Source organism: Scatophagus argus, chromosome 14 (assembly GCF_020382885.2).
Source record: "Scatophagus argus isolate fScaArg1 chromosome 14, fScaArg1.pri, whole genome shotgun sequence".
Taxonomy (NCBI): domain Eukaryota; kingdom Metazoa; phylum Chordata; class Actinopteri; family Scatophagidae; genus Scatophagus; species Scatophagus argus.
The window spans coordinates 301854-319730 of record NC_058506.1 but is presented as its reverse complement, the minus strand read 5'-3'; the positions used below and the strand labels follow the sequence as shown (position 1 = coordinate 319730).

The 17877-nt window shown below is 40.8% G+C and overlaps 1 protein-coding gene across 1 annotated transcript; it reads right to left on the bottom strand.

The window, feature by feature from the left end:
• Window positions 1-11921: 11921 nt before the first annotated feature.
• On the bottom strand, window positions 11922-13399 carry sim2 (SIM bHLH transcription factor 2). Its single transcript, XM_046411158.1, has 3 exons — window positions 13221-13399; window positions 12329-12418; window positions 11922-12168 (listed from the first exon to the last, which is right to left on the bottom strand). Exons 1-3 carry the CDS (start codon window positions 13272-13274, stop codon window positions 12052-12054), a joined length of 261 nt encoding a protein of 86 aa, XP_046267114.1. The 5' UTR covers window positions 13275-13399; the 3' UTR covers window positions 11922-12051.
• Window positions 13400-17877: the final 4478 nt, after the last annotated feature.

Sequence of the window (17877 nt, the reverse complement as noted above, 5' to 3'; positions counted from 1 at the left end):
GTTGATAAGGCAAACCTATGAGCAAATAGTTTGATGTAATCTGTCTGGCGACATGAATAATTTCCATAACAATTAAGAGAACAATTCAAATGGGCTAAAATATCATTTACCAGTAACCAGTACAGTGCATCCGGAAAGTTTTCACACTGCTTCACTTTTTCCACATTTTGTTATGTTACAGTCTCATTCCAAAATGGATTAAATTCATTTTTCCCTCAAAATTCTACACAAAATATTTCAAGGATTCAAGGAGCTTTATTGTCATTTCACACATGTAGAAACATGAGGTGGAACAAAATTAGTTAGTACGTCCTGACCACCTCCACCTCTGTGCCCTTGATGGAGACCGGTGTGGGATGGGGTCTGTTCCTCCTGAAGTCAACCACCAACTCCTTGGTTTTGGATGTGTTGAGCTGCAGCTTGTTAGCCTTGCACCATTCAGCGAAGTCCCCCACCAGGCTCCTGTACTCACCCTCCTGTTCATCCTCAATGCATCCCATTATCACAGTATCGTCTGAGTACTTCTGCATGTGGCAGAGCTCCGACTGGTACTGGAAATCAGATGTATAGAGTGTGAACAGGACCGGGGAGAGCTCTGTGAGAGAGAAGTGAGAGGATCACTTCTCTCTGAGAAGTGATCCTCGATCCAGGAGATCAGGTGTGGGTCCACTCCCATGTTGTGCAGCTTGTCTCTCAGGAGGAGGGGCTAGATGGTGTTGAAAGCGCTGGAGAAGTCAAAGAACATGATCCTCACAGCACTGCTTCCATTGTTGAAGCGAGAGTGGGCCTTGTGCAGCAGGTACAGGGTGGCATCATCCACCCCTACCTTTGCCTGATAGGCAAACTGCAGGGGGTCCTGGGCTTGGCGGGCCTGGGGTCTCAGATGGTGGAGCATCAGTCGTTAGTGTCTTCATCACGTGTGACATTAGGGCCACCAGTCTGAAGTGGTCGGGCTGTCTTGGGTGTAGGCTCTTGGGGACTGGGACAAGATAGGATGTCTTCCACAGGGTTGGAACCTTCCCCTGGTGAATGCTTATGCTAAAGATCTGCTGGAGGGGCTTCCCTAGCTCCATAGCACAGGCCTTAAGCATTCTTGGGCACACCTTGTTCGGGCTGGCTGCTTTGCCAGATTGAAGTTTCTTCAGCTCCCTGCTGACCTGGTGACAAGTGATATTGATGGGCGCTGAGTCTGTGTCCTTGTATTGGGGGGCCGGTGTTGAGTGGATGAAGGGGGAAGCAGACTCATTTGCATGGGGATGGGTGTGGATGGGTGTTGAGTGGGTAGAGGGGGGAATGGAGACATTAGCTCGAGAGTCAAACCTGTTGAAGAACTGGTTGAACTGGTTCGCTCTCACTGTGTCCCCTTCTGTAGTGCTGCAGGTCTTTTTGAAGCCTGTGATGGTCTTCATCCCCTCCCAGACCTCCCTCATGTTGTTTTGTTGCAGTTTCTGTTCCACTTTCCTACTGTAGGACTCCTTGGCCTCCTTCAGGCGGATCTTGAGCTCCCTCTGTACCTGCTTCAGTTCTTCCCTGTTTTCCTCTTTGAACGCCCTCTTTTTCCTATTGAGAACATCCTTGATGTCACTGGTAATCCAGGGCTTGTTGTTGGGGAAGCAGTGCACAGTTATGATGGGGAGAACAATGTCCCTGCAGAAATTCATGTAGTCCGTAAAACAGTGTGTGACCCCCTCGATGTCCTCACCGTGTGGCTCCATCAGCACATTCCAATCCGTGGAATCAGGGCAGTTGGGGCCTCCGCCTCAGGAGACCACTTCCTGAAGCAGTGAGTGGTTGTGGGCTGCCTCTGAATCTTCGGTGTGTACTCAGGCTGAAGAAACACCAGGCTGTGATCGACTTTTCCCGGAGGGGGGGGTTGCTGTGTATGTGTCTTTAGCATTAGCATTCAGGAGATTTATTGTCCAGTTCAGTCTGGTGGGACAGTCCACAAATTGGTGGAGTATTGTTCAAAGTAACGTGGTTAAAGTCCCCAGATATGAGGATGGAGGCTTCAGAATGTTGTGTTTGCAGCCTGGCAATGACGGACTGAATGACGTCACACGCTGTGTCTATGTGCGCCCGCGGTGGGATGTAAACAGCAATGGCGATGGCATGAGAGAACTCCCGTGGCATGTAGTATGGACGTAGACTCACTGCTAGCAGCTCCAGGTCTCTGCTACAGTTAATTTCCTTCATAGTTACATGCTCCGGGTTGCACCATCTGTTGTTCACGTACAGTGCAAGTCCCCCTCCTTTCTTCTTGCTGCTGCGTTTCTCATCTCTGTAGATCCAGTTAGATCCATGTTAGTGTCGGGCGTGTTGCTGCACAGCCATGTCTCAGAGAAGCAGAGTAAGCTGCACTCTCTGTAGGTCCTCTGGATCTTCATAAGGGTGGCAAGCCCGTCTATCTTGTTAGATAGAGAGTTCACGTTCCCCATAACCATCAACGGAACTGCAGGCTTGCATCTCCACCGCTTAGCCCTTAGCTTAGCAAAAAAAGAAATTTGAAAAATTATAAATGACTAAGTGAAACAAGTTTGCTTGAGTTTTTTGCAAATTTATTAAAAATGAAAAAAAATGTAACATGAACATAAGTATTCACACCCTTTGCCATGACACTCAAAACTGAGCTCAGATGCATCCTGTTTCCACTGATCATCCTTTAGAGGTTTGTACAACTTGAGTTCACCTGTGCTAGATTCAATTGACTCATCCTAGAGCTGGCCACCCAACTAAACTGATTGATCAGGGTAGAAGGGCCTTAATCAGGGAGGTGACCAAGAACGGTCACTCTGACAGAGCTCCAGCATTGCTCTGTGGAGAGGGGAGAACCTTCAAGAATGACAACCATTTCTGCAGCACTCCAACAATCAAGCCTGTATGGTAGACGGAAGCCACTCCTCAGTAAAATGCATATGAAAGCCTGCCTGGGGTTTGCCAAAAGGCACCTGAAAGACTCTCAGACCACCAGAAACAAAATTCTCTGGTCTGATGAAACAAAGATTGAACTCCTTGGCATGAATGACAAGCGTCATGTCTGTAGGAAACCAGGCACTGCTCATCACCTGGTCATTACCATTACTGTGAAGCATGGTGGTGGCAGCATCATGCTGTGGGGATGTTTTGCAGCAGCAGGAACTGGGAGACTAGTAAGGGTTGAGGGAAAGATATTATATCATTATCTTTTTATTTTTTTTCTAAGGTGTGCAATTTTAATTTTTTTCTATTTATAAGTGTGTTTTGAAGCTGAGAATCTGCACAAAATTTCGTTATGCCTGCATAATGACAATAAAGACTCTTGAACTTGAACTTGAACTTGAAAGATGACTGCAGCAATGTACAGAGACATCTTTGCTGACGTAGTATATTTGATATCAATGATGTGAAGATGTTAAAAGGTTTATTACATGAAGCTCAGCATCAAATTAGCATGTGCATGTGAGAGGATGTCAGCCAATATGGATCACTCTGCTGAAACATCTCCAATCCTCTGCTTATATAGGGTGCTTGTTTACAACAAAAGAGGGGTACACATCTGGAATTCATCCAAGGTTTCTCACTTTTTAAAGAAACCAAAAAGGGGCAAAGGGGCAACAGGACAACGACCCTAAGCATACAGCCAACATCACAAAGGAGTGGCTTTTTAGTGGACTCATACAAGTACCTGAGTGTAACACTGGACAATAAACTGGACTGGTCCACCAATACAGAGGCCATCTACAAGAAGGGCTTTACTTCTTGAGGAGGCTCAGATCCTTTCATGTCTGCAACAAGATGTTGCAGATGTTTTATCAGTCTGTTGTGGTGAGCACCATCTTCTTTGCTGCGGTGTCCTGGGGTGCGGGCATCAAGGCATGACACGAAATACAGGGACGCCAACAGACTGAGCAAACTGATCAGGTAGGCAGAGTCTGTTGTTGGCTGTAAACTTGTAAGCATGGAGGAGGTGGTAGAGGAGAGGATGCTGGCTAAACTGCTGGCAATCATGGAAATCCCTCTCACCCCCTCCACAAAACACTGTACGAGCTAAAGAGCAGCTTCAGCAACAGACTCATTCAACCCTGCTGCTCTAAGGAACGATACAGGAAATCGTTCCTACCTACTGCCATCAGACTTTATAACTCATCTACCTCTGTCAGAGCCACGATTACACACCTGAACTAAATCTACCTCTCACCTTTTGCACTCTGAAAAAATTGTATATTCTGATACTGTTTTGCTATTATTTATTTTCACACAAGTGGCCTTTAGTGTATTTTATTCTATTTTTATACCCCCTGTATTTCGTGCCATTGTGTGTTTTACTGTATTTAAGTATATCGGACTGCCATGACAACCTAATTTCCCCTTGGGGATGAATAAAGTGATCTATCTATCTATCTATCTATCTATCTATCTATCTATCTATCTATCTATCTATCTCTCTCTCTCTCTCTCTCTCTATCTATCTATCTTTGGGACATGAGTGGCCCAGCCAGAGGCCAGACTTGAACTGGTTCTGCTAAACCCTATTTAGCATCTCTGGAGAGATCTGAAAATGGCTTTGTGCGTCAGGTGGAGCTTGAGAGGTTCTGCATTTAAGAGTGGGAGAAATGGCCCAAAACTAAGTGCGTCAAGCTTCAGGATCATATTCAAGAGACTTGAGGCTGTAATTGCTGTCAAAGGGGCTTCAACAAAGTATTGATTACATGGTATGAATACTTGTGTACATGTTATATATATATATATATATATATATATATATATATATATATATATATACATATATATATATATATATATATATATATTTATTTTTAATAAATTTGCAAAAAATTCAAGCAAACTTGTTTCATTTTATATTTGATATTTTGTGTAGAATTTTGAGGGAAATTGTCATGCTTGGTGTTTTTGCTATGCATTGTCTTTTGGTTTTGAGTCTACGTGTCATGTTTCATGTGTGTCATGTGTTTCCATGTTTTATGTTCAAGGTTTATGTCATGTCCTGTTTTATTTTGAAAGCGTCTCTTCCCCTGTGTGTCCTGTTTTCTTGTAGCTTTGCTTTTGGTTTTCCTGATTGCTTTCTCCCTCCTAATGTGTGTCACCTGTGTCTCGTTGTCTTGTCTATTTAGTCCTTGTCTTCCCAGTCACCTGTGTTTGTGTGTTGTCTTGTCTTTTGGTTTCCAGAATATTTATGCCTTGCCATGTTTTGCCACGGTTTTGCCACAGTACTCTCTTGATCCCAAGTCATAGTAAGCGTGAGCCTGTTTTGTTTAGTTCTTTGATTTTTGTAAATGAAGTCTATTGCTCAGACCTCAGCCTCGCATCCCTGCGTCAGATTCTGCATCAGGGTTCTGCCTTTTCTGCGTCAGCGACGCCATTTTTTTGACAGAAATGAATTTAATCCATTTTGGAATGAGTCTGTAACATAACAAAATATGCAAGAAGTGAAGCAGTGTAAATGTGCACTGTACTTACCAGTAACTACCATTCATATTTTTTTCTGAAAAAAAAAAAATATATGGTGGTCCATCAGAAGGGGGGGGGCTTCTCCTCTCTTTACCATTGAACAGTATGAGAAAAATAATGTGATTTTTGAATGTTAAAGCATATATTCATACTCAAAACACCTAAAGTAAAAGTATGGACCTGGAAATAAGCATAATGTGGCCCCTAAAAAGAATTAAACTTGCTGAAGGCAAGCACACGTTTGTGAAGCCTGAAATCTGGTCAATGCTGCTCATGGCTGTTTTAATCTTTATTATTTTGCCTTGTTTATCCTCTGTTAACCATTTTTGCCTGTTACTTACTTTTTATTTGATCAGACACATCATTAGATTCTTCTAAAATTTGAAAGACAGTTTATTTAATGCTATAATAACTATTGTTAAATGGACTCCAAAAATACACTTCAGGAAAATGCACAAGGATATATTTTATTTGAAAAAATACTTTGATAAAAAACTATCATTGTCAAGCTATAGTTTCTGTAGGTCTGGTTGTTATTCACTCACTTGTCCTTTGAAAAGTGACCAAGAAATTTAAGGACTCACATAAATGGTGAGCATAGCGTAGATGGAAAACGTCACAGGCATGCACATGGTGGTACAGAGTCTTCTCTATTAGGTCCTGAGGCTCATAGCCTGTCAGCTCTGCCACCCTGGCTCCAGAACACATAAGAGGGCACAAAGTAGTAAAGGGTTGATTGGAGCATCAGTGTGCTCAAGTGCAAGATAATATTCAGTTACAGCTAGTCACTGTATCCACACACACAAATAAAATTTAATGTGAAAGTGAAAACAGTTTTTTACAAAGTAATGTCAATTAATTAAAAATATATAATGTAAGATGAGTGATGTTAAAGTGACTGAACTAGTTCAGCAGAGTTGCAGCCAATTAGTGCTAGTAGTCTGGGGGGTGGGGGATTTAACTTTATGGTAATAGCATCATCTGGAACAGATGAGTTTAGCTATGTCTCTGTCAGAATTGTGGCGCAGCAATCCCTCACCACCTGTTTAGTTGTAAAGTCCAGCTTCAGGAAGTCCAGTTTATTCTCCAAGAAGTGGACATTAGTGAGCAGGATGGAAGGAAGCAATGTCCTAAACATGTTAGCTTTTAGCATGGCTGTTAGTACCCCTCAACTGCATTCTGTCACACTGTCTCCCTCTCAACAGTGGACAGTGCTGATACAAGGCTCCGCTGCTACATGGACTGTTGGACACAGTCAGCATAGTAGTGCAAGGCTACAAAGACTTTCCAGAGTGGTTGCATCTATAGTATTGCTGGGTCCACGTAATTCTCATATGGACTGATGGTCATATGCTAATTTAGTGTTACCAAGCTGCAAATTAATTGTCCAACTACACGATCTTAGTGGGTTATTAGCCATTAAATGATTGATACTATCGAGGGTCAGTGCAGCTGCAGCCAAGCAGGGCACCACGATCATTAAAAAAAAAAGATGGAATATGGCACATGTGTAAATCTGCCTAGAGCAGGCCGTCCTCACAAACTGAGTGACCATGCAAGAAGAACACTAGTGAGGAAAGCCACCAAGAAAGCTACTATTCTGAAGGCGTTAAAAGCTTCAGCAGCTGAGATGGGAGAGGCCCAGGGAACAGTTGTTTTTCCGCGGGTTCTTCACCAGTAAAAGCTTTATGGGAGAAAGCCACTGTTGAAGAAAGTTCATATGAAATCTCGACTAGAGTTTGCCCAAAGACACGTGGGAGACTCTATGGTCAACTGTAAGAAGGTTCTTTGGTCTGATGAAACCAAAATGGAGCTTTTTGGCCATCAGATTAGACACTGTATTTGATGGACACTAAACACTGCACATCACCACAAATACACCATCCCCACTGTGAAGAATGGTGGTGGCTGCATCATGCTGTGGGGATGTCACTTAGCAGTAGGCCTTAGAAGACTTGTAAAGGTGAAGGCTAAGATGAATACAGCAAAATATAGGGAAAAGCTGGAGGACTATTTGATTCAGTCTGTTAAAGAACTACATCTTGAGAGAGGATTTATTTTTCAGCAAGACAATAACAAGAAACATACAGTAGAAGCTACACAGAAATGGTTTAAAGACAACAAGTTGAATGTACTGGTGTGGCCAAATCAACAGCCAGACTTCAATCCAATAGAGAATTTGTGAGAATTTGTGACTGGACTTGAAAAGGGCTATTCAAGCCCAATCCCTGTGTAACTTGAGAGAGCTTGAGCAGTGTTGCAAAGAAAAATGCAGTGAAATTGCCAGATGTACAAGCCTGATTGAGGCCTACACACACAGACTCAGTGCTGTGATTGCATTCAAAGCTACATCTAATCTATGAACTATTGACTTGAAGGGGGGTGAATATTTATGCAATCCCTTATTTTAGATTATATATAAATTATATATTTATATTTTTAATTAATTGACATTACTTCATAGAAACTTTGTTTTGGTTTGTTTTTTTTAAATTTCTGATTAAAAATTAAATTATATTGATTATGAATCCATTTACAAAAGCAATAAAAGAGGAAAACATCCAAGTAGACAAATAGTTTTTATAGGCACTGTATACATGCACTCTCTCTCTGTCTCTCTTTCCCTCTCTCCCTCCCTGTATGTGTGTGTGTGTGTGTGTGTAAACTAAGAATGCTGTCCACATCAGTTCTTAAGGGTACATTTGCACAAAGGGGATTGACTGACCTGGACAAATAGGCTAATTCTCTTGTAGCCTGACAGGATCCTCTGACATCTTCTTCAACTTCTTGACTATCTTTAACATCTTGAACTAGTATGACTATCCTGGTCTGCTCACCGTCTTTCACACAACTGCTGTGCTGTCTCATTTGTATTCCTCCCTTTATTTCTTCATTTATCCCATACGTGCACAAAGCCTTGTGATCATATAAATTAACCATTTAAAATGCAAAACAAAGCAACACAAAAATAGGTCTTACGGTTTAATGCTCAAAAGGAACACCTGGGGAATATGTTTGTTTTACTTTCAGATTACATACAGTATACTTTAATTAAGATGGCTGAAATCATAAAGTGACTGGAAACTTGAAATGTCCCTTGTTTTAAAAGTGTTCTGTTCTGTCTGTAATTATTAATTATTATTGTGGAATGTAGATTGCAAATGTGCAATAAAGTTCAATTATTTGAATCAGGTTTTGTTATTATTTGAATGCACAGTTATGCCATTTCTGCCATAGAACCCATTGTGAATGTTCATGTATGTTGAAATACATATCTTTGTGCATTAATAATGTATCTCTACATTTTTACCTTTACCAGTAGCTGCCTCAGTCAGAGTATTGCAGTGTCAATAATAGTGAGCTAAGCAAGGGGGACTGGAACAGCACATACTATTGCAGTATAGTTCATATGCACCAGGCTTTCAACAAAAAAGAAAAAATATAAAAGGATAAAAAACATGTGGGTAATGGGGGTGTACCCCAGTTTAGCTGTAAGTCTACCAAGAGAGAGACAGAGACACACGTATCCAGATATTTCCAAGATGGCCTAGAGGTTGGCGAAACAGCTTGTGATTGGAAGGTCGCCAAAGGTCGCCGATCCGATTTCCCCACCAGACGGACAGGAAAAATTTGAGTGTGTTTGAGTGATTAATGCTCCCCCACTCCATTAGCCGGCTGATGTACCCTTGAGCAAGGCACCTAACCTCCAATAACAATGTTATGCTTCCAACTTTGTTGCAACAGTCTGGGGAAGACCCTTTTCTATTCCAGCATGATTGGAATTCATCCAACCATGAAGACATGGCTCTATGAGTTTGTGTGGAAGTACTTGACTAGATCCCTGACCTCAGCTCCACCAAACACCCTTGGGATGAACTGGAACAGAGATAGTGAGCCAGTCCTTTTCATCCAACATCAGTGCCTGACCTCATTTCTCTACTGCATGAATGGGCAGATATTCCCACAAAAATACTCCAAAGTCATGTGGAAAGCCTTCCCAGAAAGGTGGAAGCTGATACAGCTCCAAAGCTGTCTATGTATTTAGAATGTGATGTCATTAAAGTCCCTGTAATGGTGAGGTGCCCCAGTACTTTTTCCTATATATATATATATAGACCATCATACACATGCATTTTTCCTTGACCTTCTTAGTCAAGTGTCTGTCCTACCTCATATCCAAGAAAATTAATTTAAAGTCCAGGCTGGCTCGGAACATGAACATGTTGCTGTAGAGTTTGATCTCTGTGATACCACTGGGGGGCAGGGACTGCCCAACTGCCACAAGACTCACTGTCTGATAACAGGATTCATAGAGCGCTAAGTCCATCATGTGTTGACGCACTTTCAGGTAGCCGCTGCAGTGGATGACCTGAGAAATAACAGCAGGAAAGCAACTGTCATTAAAATGTTCAAAGAAAGCCAACAGCACAGACATACATAGCACTAAAACAGCAGACTTGTGATTTGAACTATGGTTGTTCAATGATCCCACCACTATTCAACCACTAAACAACTATATTACTTCACCTTGTGCAAAGTACAAACACATCATGCTGCTGGTAATGATTATGAGGGGCTCTGTTCACTGAACTGATCTGAAAAATTTACTGGTTGGCCAAATAGCTTCCAGCCAGAAACCGCAGGAACCAATAATCAATTTGCAGGACACCTCCAGGTGCTGTTGCTCCATAAGAACACATCCTGAGATCAGTAAAGCAAGTCTTGATTTTTAACACCGTGGTTGTTTGAGAATGACCAATAAGCATAACTTATTTATGTATAATTTAATGGAATGAAATCACCTCTCATGTCATCACTTATGACAAGTAAGTTATCATATTGTGTACATATTTTCATTTTTTTATTCTTTTTTTATCTATCATACGCAAGGGTCTTGTGATATATATGTCTATAGATAGATAGATAGATTTGGATTTTATCTATCCATTCACTGACTTAGTTAAGCATCTGTCCTATCGTGTTTCAATATGCCCAAGTCCTAGATTTGAGATGATACCACTTTACATTTATGATAACTTAGTTAGGGTAAATGACAATTCAGTGGCTGCACTTACCTTATATCCACCACATGTGAGTCCTGCATTTCGTTTAGCAAGAACACATTTCATCCTCAAGAAGAAGGAGCGTTCTATTTCATATTCTGTCACACAAGCACACATTGCAGAGGGATTATTTACAAGTCATTGTATATTGTGCTCTTACAATACAATACCCAAGTGCTATGTTCACCAATGATACGGCTTGCTATATCATTTCAGATTTGGTGAATTTGTTTTTGCAGACTATTATAATTGAATGTAACCTGTAACATCAGTAACCTGTGCAAGTGCAAGTAAGAGGGACCAAGAGTGACACCTGGATAACTCTGTTGTCACTCCAATCCTAACCCAAATAGAAGCTAGAAAGGGTCTGCTGTACAACTTATATAAAATTAATTGGAAAAATCTAATGACCCTAATGCATTTACATTTATTCAGTGTATTTACATGACACTTTTGTCTAAAGGACTACAAAGGCTGTAAAAAGTCACTTTATTTTTAATGACAAGAATGGAGTCTATATTGCTTTTCCTAATGTCCATTTCCTGAGATCCTATTATGCAACTAGACCCTTTCTGCCTAGTAAACAACACCATACCTGCAATTTATAACACTGGCTTTCTGACAAAAATGTTTTGTTTCCAAGCCCAAGTTGAGCCAAACTAGAAAATCTAATCACAAAGACTCATCAACTAAAAATACATCAAAGTTCTCATTTATTACAGCAAGAATTCGCACCTCACTGACCAAAAAGTTTAATTCAGACTTATCTCTCCAGTGATGTTATTAAGTGATTTTTTTTCATTAGCATTATATACAGTGGCAGAACAAAATACCACAAACAAACAAACAAACAATGGACTGTACCCTTGCACATACTGACTGTTTACATCCAGTAACACAGTAACTACAATACTGCATCTTAATATTCAATAACTGCACATGTATCATGCTGTTTACCTCTTGACAACTTTGCACAGTTATTCATTCTATGCTGAATTTTGCCCAACAGCCGATGTAGCACACATGCACATTTATGTTTATAACTTTACTCCTACCTTCTTATTCATAGTTTATATTTTATGTTTACTTTTCTTCTCAAATTGTCCATTTTGTTAAATTATTCTGTTCTTTTTTTATACCTTAAACTTTTATTGGCATTCAGTGTGGACAACAAAGTAAGAATTTCATTGCACAGGGATACCTGTTTCCTTACTGTGCACACGACAATAAAAACTTTGAATCTTGAATCTTAAACAAAAAAAGAAACACAAAGACTGAATGTTGGAAAGGCTAGGTGAAAACAGCATTATCTTTCTCTTTACAACAACAGAGGTATGTTGTACTCACCACTTTAGTCTGTGGTTGTCTTTTTAATCTTTTATTATTTTGCATTTTACTACACCTCATGGTTTCAGAGAGCAGCAGAACAGTATACAGTGAGTACCTTGTTTATATAAAGAATTATACAGAATTCAATCAAGAAAAGAGGTATGTAATAGTTTAATTAAAGAGGAAAATGGGAAATTAGCAAATAAAAGTGTGTTTATGTACCTGGAGAGAAGTAATGGTGTGGGGGCTGGCAAAGACCCAGCATTGCTGTCATCTCGTCTTGGTCTGATGGATGGATGTACTCAAATATGCTATTTCCTGTTAGCTCCACCTGCAGCAGATACATTTCCAGCATGTTCTCACAAATATACTGAGTTATGTAGTGATCAGCTAGAACCCACATACCCCACCCCACCTCACTACCACCATGTCCTTTACTCAAGACCAATATCTGAAAATTATGTTTGCAGAGGTGATAAAGGTGGTCTTACCTGGGACAGGCCAAGGTGGACTGATGCTGTTTCAGAGATGTACATGATTTTGCCATCAGAGGCAACAACAAACACAAATCCATCCAGAGTCTGAGGGAACAGTAACAAAGTACTTCCTATTAATCAACAGGTGGTAATGTTAATGATTTTTTTAATTTTTATAATGTTATGTGAGAATTCGTTTGCCCATATGATGTAAGAACGGACAATATCATTTTCTGACCTGCTTCTTACAGTTTTGTTTTTATGCTGCCCTTATGCTGAGAAAGAAGTAAAAGAAAACATCTACAAGCTGTGTCTTTATTTTAAATTGCAAAACTCTGATTAACATTGGATATGAATGAATGAATAAATCGTGTCAAAAATAAGTTGCTAAAAGTATAATTACCAGTGTAAACACATAGGACTCATGATGCACAATCAGCAGACTATTGACATTTTGTCCCACTTTTTTTACACTTATTGTAACTGAACACATGCTCTGTTCAGTATTTGAAGCAAGAGGGCCTCTTTACTGCAATGAGCACTTTCTCTGTTTTCTTGCATGGTGGTGGAATACATTTTATAAGTACTGTTTACACCGCACACACACACACACACACACACACACACACATACACACAGTTAGGTCCATATATATTGGGAGAAGTTTAAGTTTTTGGCATTTGACTTCTGTACACCACCACATTGAATTTGAAATGAAACAGTCAAGATGTCAGTGAAGTGAAGACCTTCAGCTTTAATTCAGGGGATCTGACAAAAGTGTGGCAATTTAGTTTACTTTCATGCAGCACCCTCATAGCATAGTCATCCCACAGAATAGTATAACAGTAACAGGAAAGAGTAGTAGTACTGCAGTAGTAGAACATTGTTTTTTGTTTTCTGTACTGACTTGTAAAAGGTGGGAACCCAATTCTTTGGCCACGCTGTCCAGAGGACTGAACATTGTTGAGTGACACCATCCATCATCCAGACCTGCAGAGAGAAACAGACAGACCAGAGTTTATTAACACCCAGAGGGAATAAAAAAAATCAGAGAGAGATTAAGACATTAAGATAAGACATTTAAACATTTTTGTTGTCATCTGAACTACTTGTGCTAGTTGTACATGTGCACAACTCTACTCATTCCTTGACATTACCAAGACATGGAGGAGAAAAATCCTCAAATTGTATACAATGGCTGTTCAACCTGCACTTTATACTGTTTACTGTTTACATTAACTGTTCTACCTGCACTTTCTGGAAAAGAAAAAACAGACACAAAAAGAGCAGCAGAATACAGTTCTGTATTCTGCACCATGTATAGTCTTTGTGCACTATGTATAATCTTTGTGCACTGTGTATAGTCCTTGTGCATTATGCACAGTCTTGAGTTGTTTGCATTATGTACAGTTATGTACTGGTTATATTTAATGTTGAACGTTGTCTCATTTCATTGTTGACTGCTGAACAGCTGAAATGACAATACAAAACACTTGACTTGACTTGCTATTATAACTAACTTAAACAATATATCAGCTAAAAAACAAATACATGCAATAAATAGTCTTCAGAATTTCAATTATATATATTATATATATAATTACATATAACAACCTGTCATGCTTGTCCTTTGTAATTTATGATGTTTATTGCATGTATGTTTCTCTCTCTCTCTCTCTCTCTCATCCTCTCTGTCCTGTCTACCCCCCTCCCCTTCACCCAGCAGACTATCAGCAGGATAGTTCTCCCTTGTAAGCCGGGTCCTGCTCAAGGTTTCTTCCTGTTAAAAGGGAATTTTTCCTTGCCACTGTCTGCTTACTCGGGGGTTCAGGCTCTGGGTCTCTGTAAAGCATCTAGAGACAATTTTGATTGTATAAGGTGCTATATACATAAATTGAAATTGAACTGAACTTGTCCCTAGGTATGTGTGTCAGCCCTGTGACTGACTGGTGACCAGTCCCGGGTGTACCCTGTCTCTCATTCACTGCAACAATGTACAGCTGAAGTGATATTGAAAATTTATGGATGGATGCCTCCTCTGTTGACCTGCGTTGGGTAACATATTGCTTATTACGTCACTTCCTGTTCTTTCACTACTCATTCACTTGCTAGTGTTTGGTGTTCGGTGACACCAGCACTTCAATCAACATATTTTGTGTTAGCTTTTATTGTGGTTGGTTCTTATAAATAAGTACACAAGCACTTTAGGAAAAGTTTATTAGGAAAAGTTTATTAACCGCACGAACATCTAGATTCTTTCCTTTCCCAATCCTCGTTCTGTCTGTCGTTCATCTTAGCTTAGTGCTAACATGGCTTCTTCCACTCACTCTCCCTCTGCCTCTCCCTCTCCCGTCTTCTGTAAGGTGTGTGAAATGTTTCGCTATTCCTCTGCCTCCTTTAGTGAGAGTGAGATGTGTAGAAAGTGTAGCTTATTCATAGCCTTGGAGGCGAGGCTAACTGAGTTAGAGGCCCGGCTTCATACTGTAGATCATAGTCCATTAGTCCCGTCAGCTAGCCAGCAGCAGTTAACCTGTGCGGACCGGCCTACTTTAGCTACTTTAGCTGATGTCAGCCGCCCCCCCGGCAGCCCCCGAGCAGCCGGGAAGTCAGGGAGGTTGGGTGGCAGTTCGAAAGAAGCGTAGTCCAAAACAAAGGCCCGTGGTTCACCACCAACCACTTCATGTGTCTAACCGCTTTTCCCCACTCAGTGACACACCCACTGAGAAACCGACCCTGGTTATTGGCGATTCTGTTTTGCGATATGTGAAGCCGACGCCAGCAACCATAGTCAAATGCATCCCAGGGGCCAGAGCGGGCGACATAGAGGGCAATTTAAAGCTGCTGGCGAGAGATAAGAATAAATATGGTAAGATTATAATTCACGACAGCGCTAACGACACTCGACTACGCCAGTCGGAGGTCACCAAAGTCAATATTGAGTCAGTGTGTAATTTGGCAAAAACCATGTCGGACTGCGTCGTGTTCTCTGGTCCCCTCCCGAATCTGACCAGTGATGATATGTTTAGCCGCATGTCATCGCTCCGTCGCTGGCTGTCACGGTGGTGCCCAGAAAACAACGTGGCCTTTATAGATAACTGGGAAACTTTCTGGGGAAAACCTGGCCTCATTAGCAGAGACGGCATTCATCCCACCTGGGGTGGTGCGGCTCTTATTTCTACCAATATGGCCAAGTTTATTAGACAACCAACCCCCTGACAACCCAGGGTCGAGGCCAGGAAGCAGAGTCGCTGTCTTACACACTTCTCTGCTGCTTCCATAGGACTGCCGCCCTCCGTTAAAAGTAGAATAAATAAAAATATAAATGCACACAGTAATACTAAGTTTAACAATCCCATAGAAATAGTGTCAGTGCCTCGTCCTCCCATAGTCCAACCAGCACAAAATTTAAGAGGTGTTAATCATAATAACCTCATAAAAATACAAACTAGCAAATATTTAGAGCCAAAAAAATAGGACAATCAGATGTGGATTATTGAATATACGATCCCTCCACTCTAAATCCCTCCTAGTCAGTGATCTAATTATTGATCATCAGTCCGATATATTCTGCCTCACTGAGACTTGGTTACAGGATGATGAGTATGTTACTTTAAATGAATCAACTCCATCTGGTTATATTAACTATCATATCATACCTCGAGGCACAGGCCGAGGAGGAGTGGTAGCAATCTACCACCCCAGTCTTCAGATTAACCCCAAACCTAAATCTATCTATAGTTCATTTGAGAGTCTCTCAGCCTGCCTCACCAAAACTGGAAGTCAGAAAAGCCAGTTTTATTAGTTGTTGTGTATCGCCCACCTGCTGCTACTTACTCAGAGTTCCTGTCTGAGTTTTCTGACTTCTTATCTAGTTTAGTGCTCAGTACAGATAAAGTCATTATAGTGGGTGACTTTAACATTCATATGGATGTTGACTCTCTGTCTTAAGACAGCCTTTAGTTCACTCTTAGATTCAATAGGTTTCCTTCAGACAGTAAATGAACCAACACACTGTCATAATCACACCCTTGATCTGGTTCTCACCTACGGTCCAGAAACTAAGAACCTATTAGTTGTCCCGCAAAACCCTCTCCTTTCAGACCATTCACTTTTAACTTTTGAACTAACTCTAACAGACTTTACAGCACACAACAAAAAGGTCTACTATACCAGATGCCTCTCTGAAGATAGTTTAGACATTTACGGATGCAATCCCATCACAGCTCCCCTCAGCACCATGTACCAGTACAACAGAGCGTACTAATTTAAATGTTACTCCTGCAGAAATTGATTATTTTGTTAATAACACTGCAGCCACGTTGCACACAGTTTTAGATATGGTTGCTCCACTGAAAAAAGGCTAGCTCCTTGGTATAATTCAAATATACGAACACTGAAACAAACATCAAGACGGATGGAGAGGAAGTGGTACTCCTCCAAATCAGCTGAATCCCAGAGGGCCTGGAAAGACAGTCTATTGGCGTACAAAAAGGCCCTTTGTGAAGCCAGAACTGCCTATTTTCAACATTAATAGAGCAAAACAAGAAAATCCCACGTTTTCTTATCTTTAACAACAGGTTATGTACCACAGGCGTTTAAAACCGCTGTCATTAGACCTTTGCTTAAAAAACCTTCACTTGACCCAGACATCTTAGCAAACTATAGGCCGATATCCAACCTCCCGTTTTTATCTAAAATACTTGAAAGAGTGGTTGCAAATCAGTTAGCTGATCACCTACACAGGAACAGTCTGTTTGAAATGTTTCAGTCTGGTTTCAGAGCCCATCACAGCACAGAAACAGATTTCACTTTGTTCACATTAATGATGTTTCCACTTCACATATAAGGGTTAGCCTCGGTGTTCCACAAGGTTCAGTGCTTGGGCCAGTCCTGTTCACCTTGTACATGCTCCCTCTAGGAAATATTATTCAGAAACATGGCATAAACTTTCATTGTTATGCAGATGACACTCAGCTGTATTTATCCTTAAAGTCTGAAGAAACAGAGCCATTAGCCAGACTCCAGGCATGTCTTAAGGACATAAAGGACTGGATGACCTCCAATTTTTTTATTATTAAACTCAGACAAAACTGAGATCATTGTTCTAGGCCCCAAACATCTTAGAACTAGAATAGCTGATAATATTGTCTCTCTGGACGGCATTACTCTGGCCCCCAGTACGACTGCGAGGAACCTCAGCGTTATCTTCGATCAGGACATGTAATTTATCCATCACATTAAACAGACCTCTAAGACCGCCTTCTTTCACCTCCGTAATATTGCTAAGATTAGGAGTGTCCTCTCTCAGAGTGATGCTGAAAAACTTTACTGTCTTCTAGGCTGGATTACTGCAACTCACTATTGTCAGGATGTCCAAATTACTCTATTAATAGCGTGCAGCTGATCCAGAATGCAGCAGCTGGAGTTTTATTCAAGAATCAGTAAAAGGGATCATATCTCCCCCATCGTAGCTTCTCTTCTCTGGCTTCCGGTAAAACTCAGAATAGAAGGAAATTTCAACAGAAGAAATTAGCTCAGCAATTTCAAAGCTGAAGACAAATAAG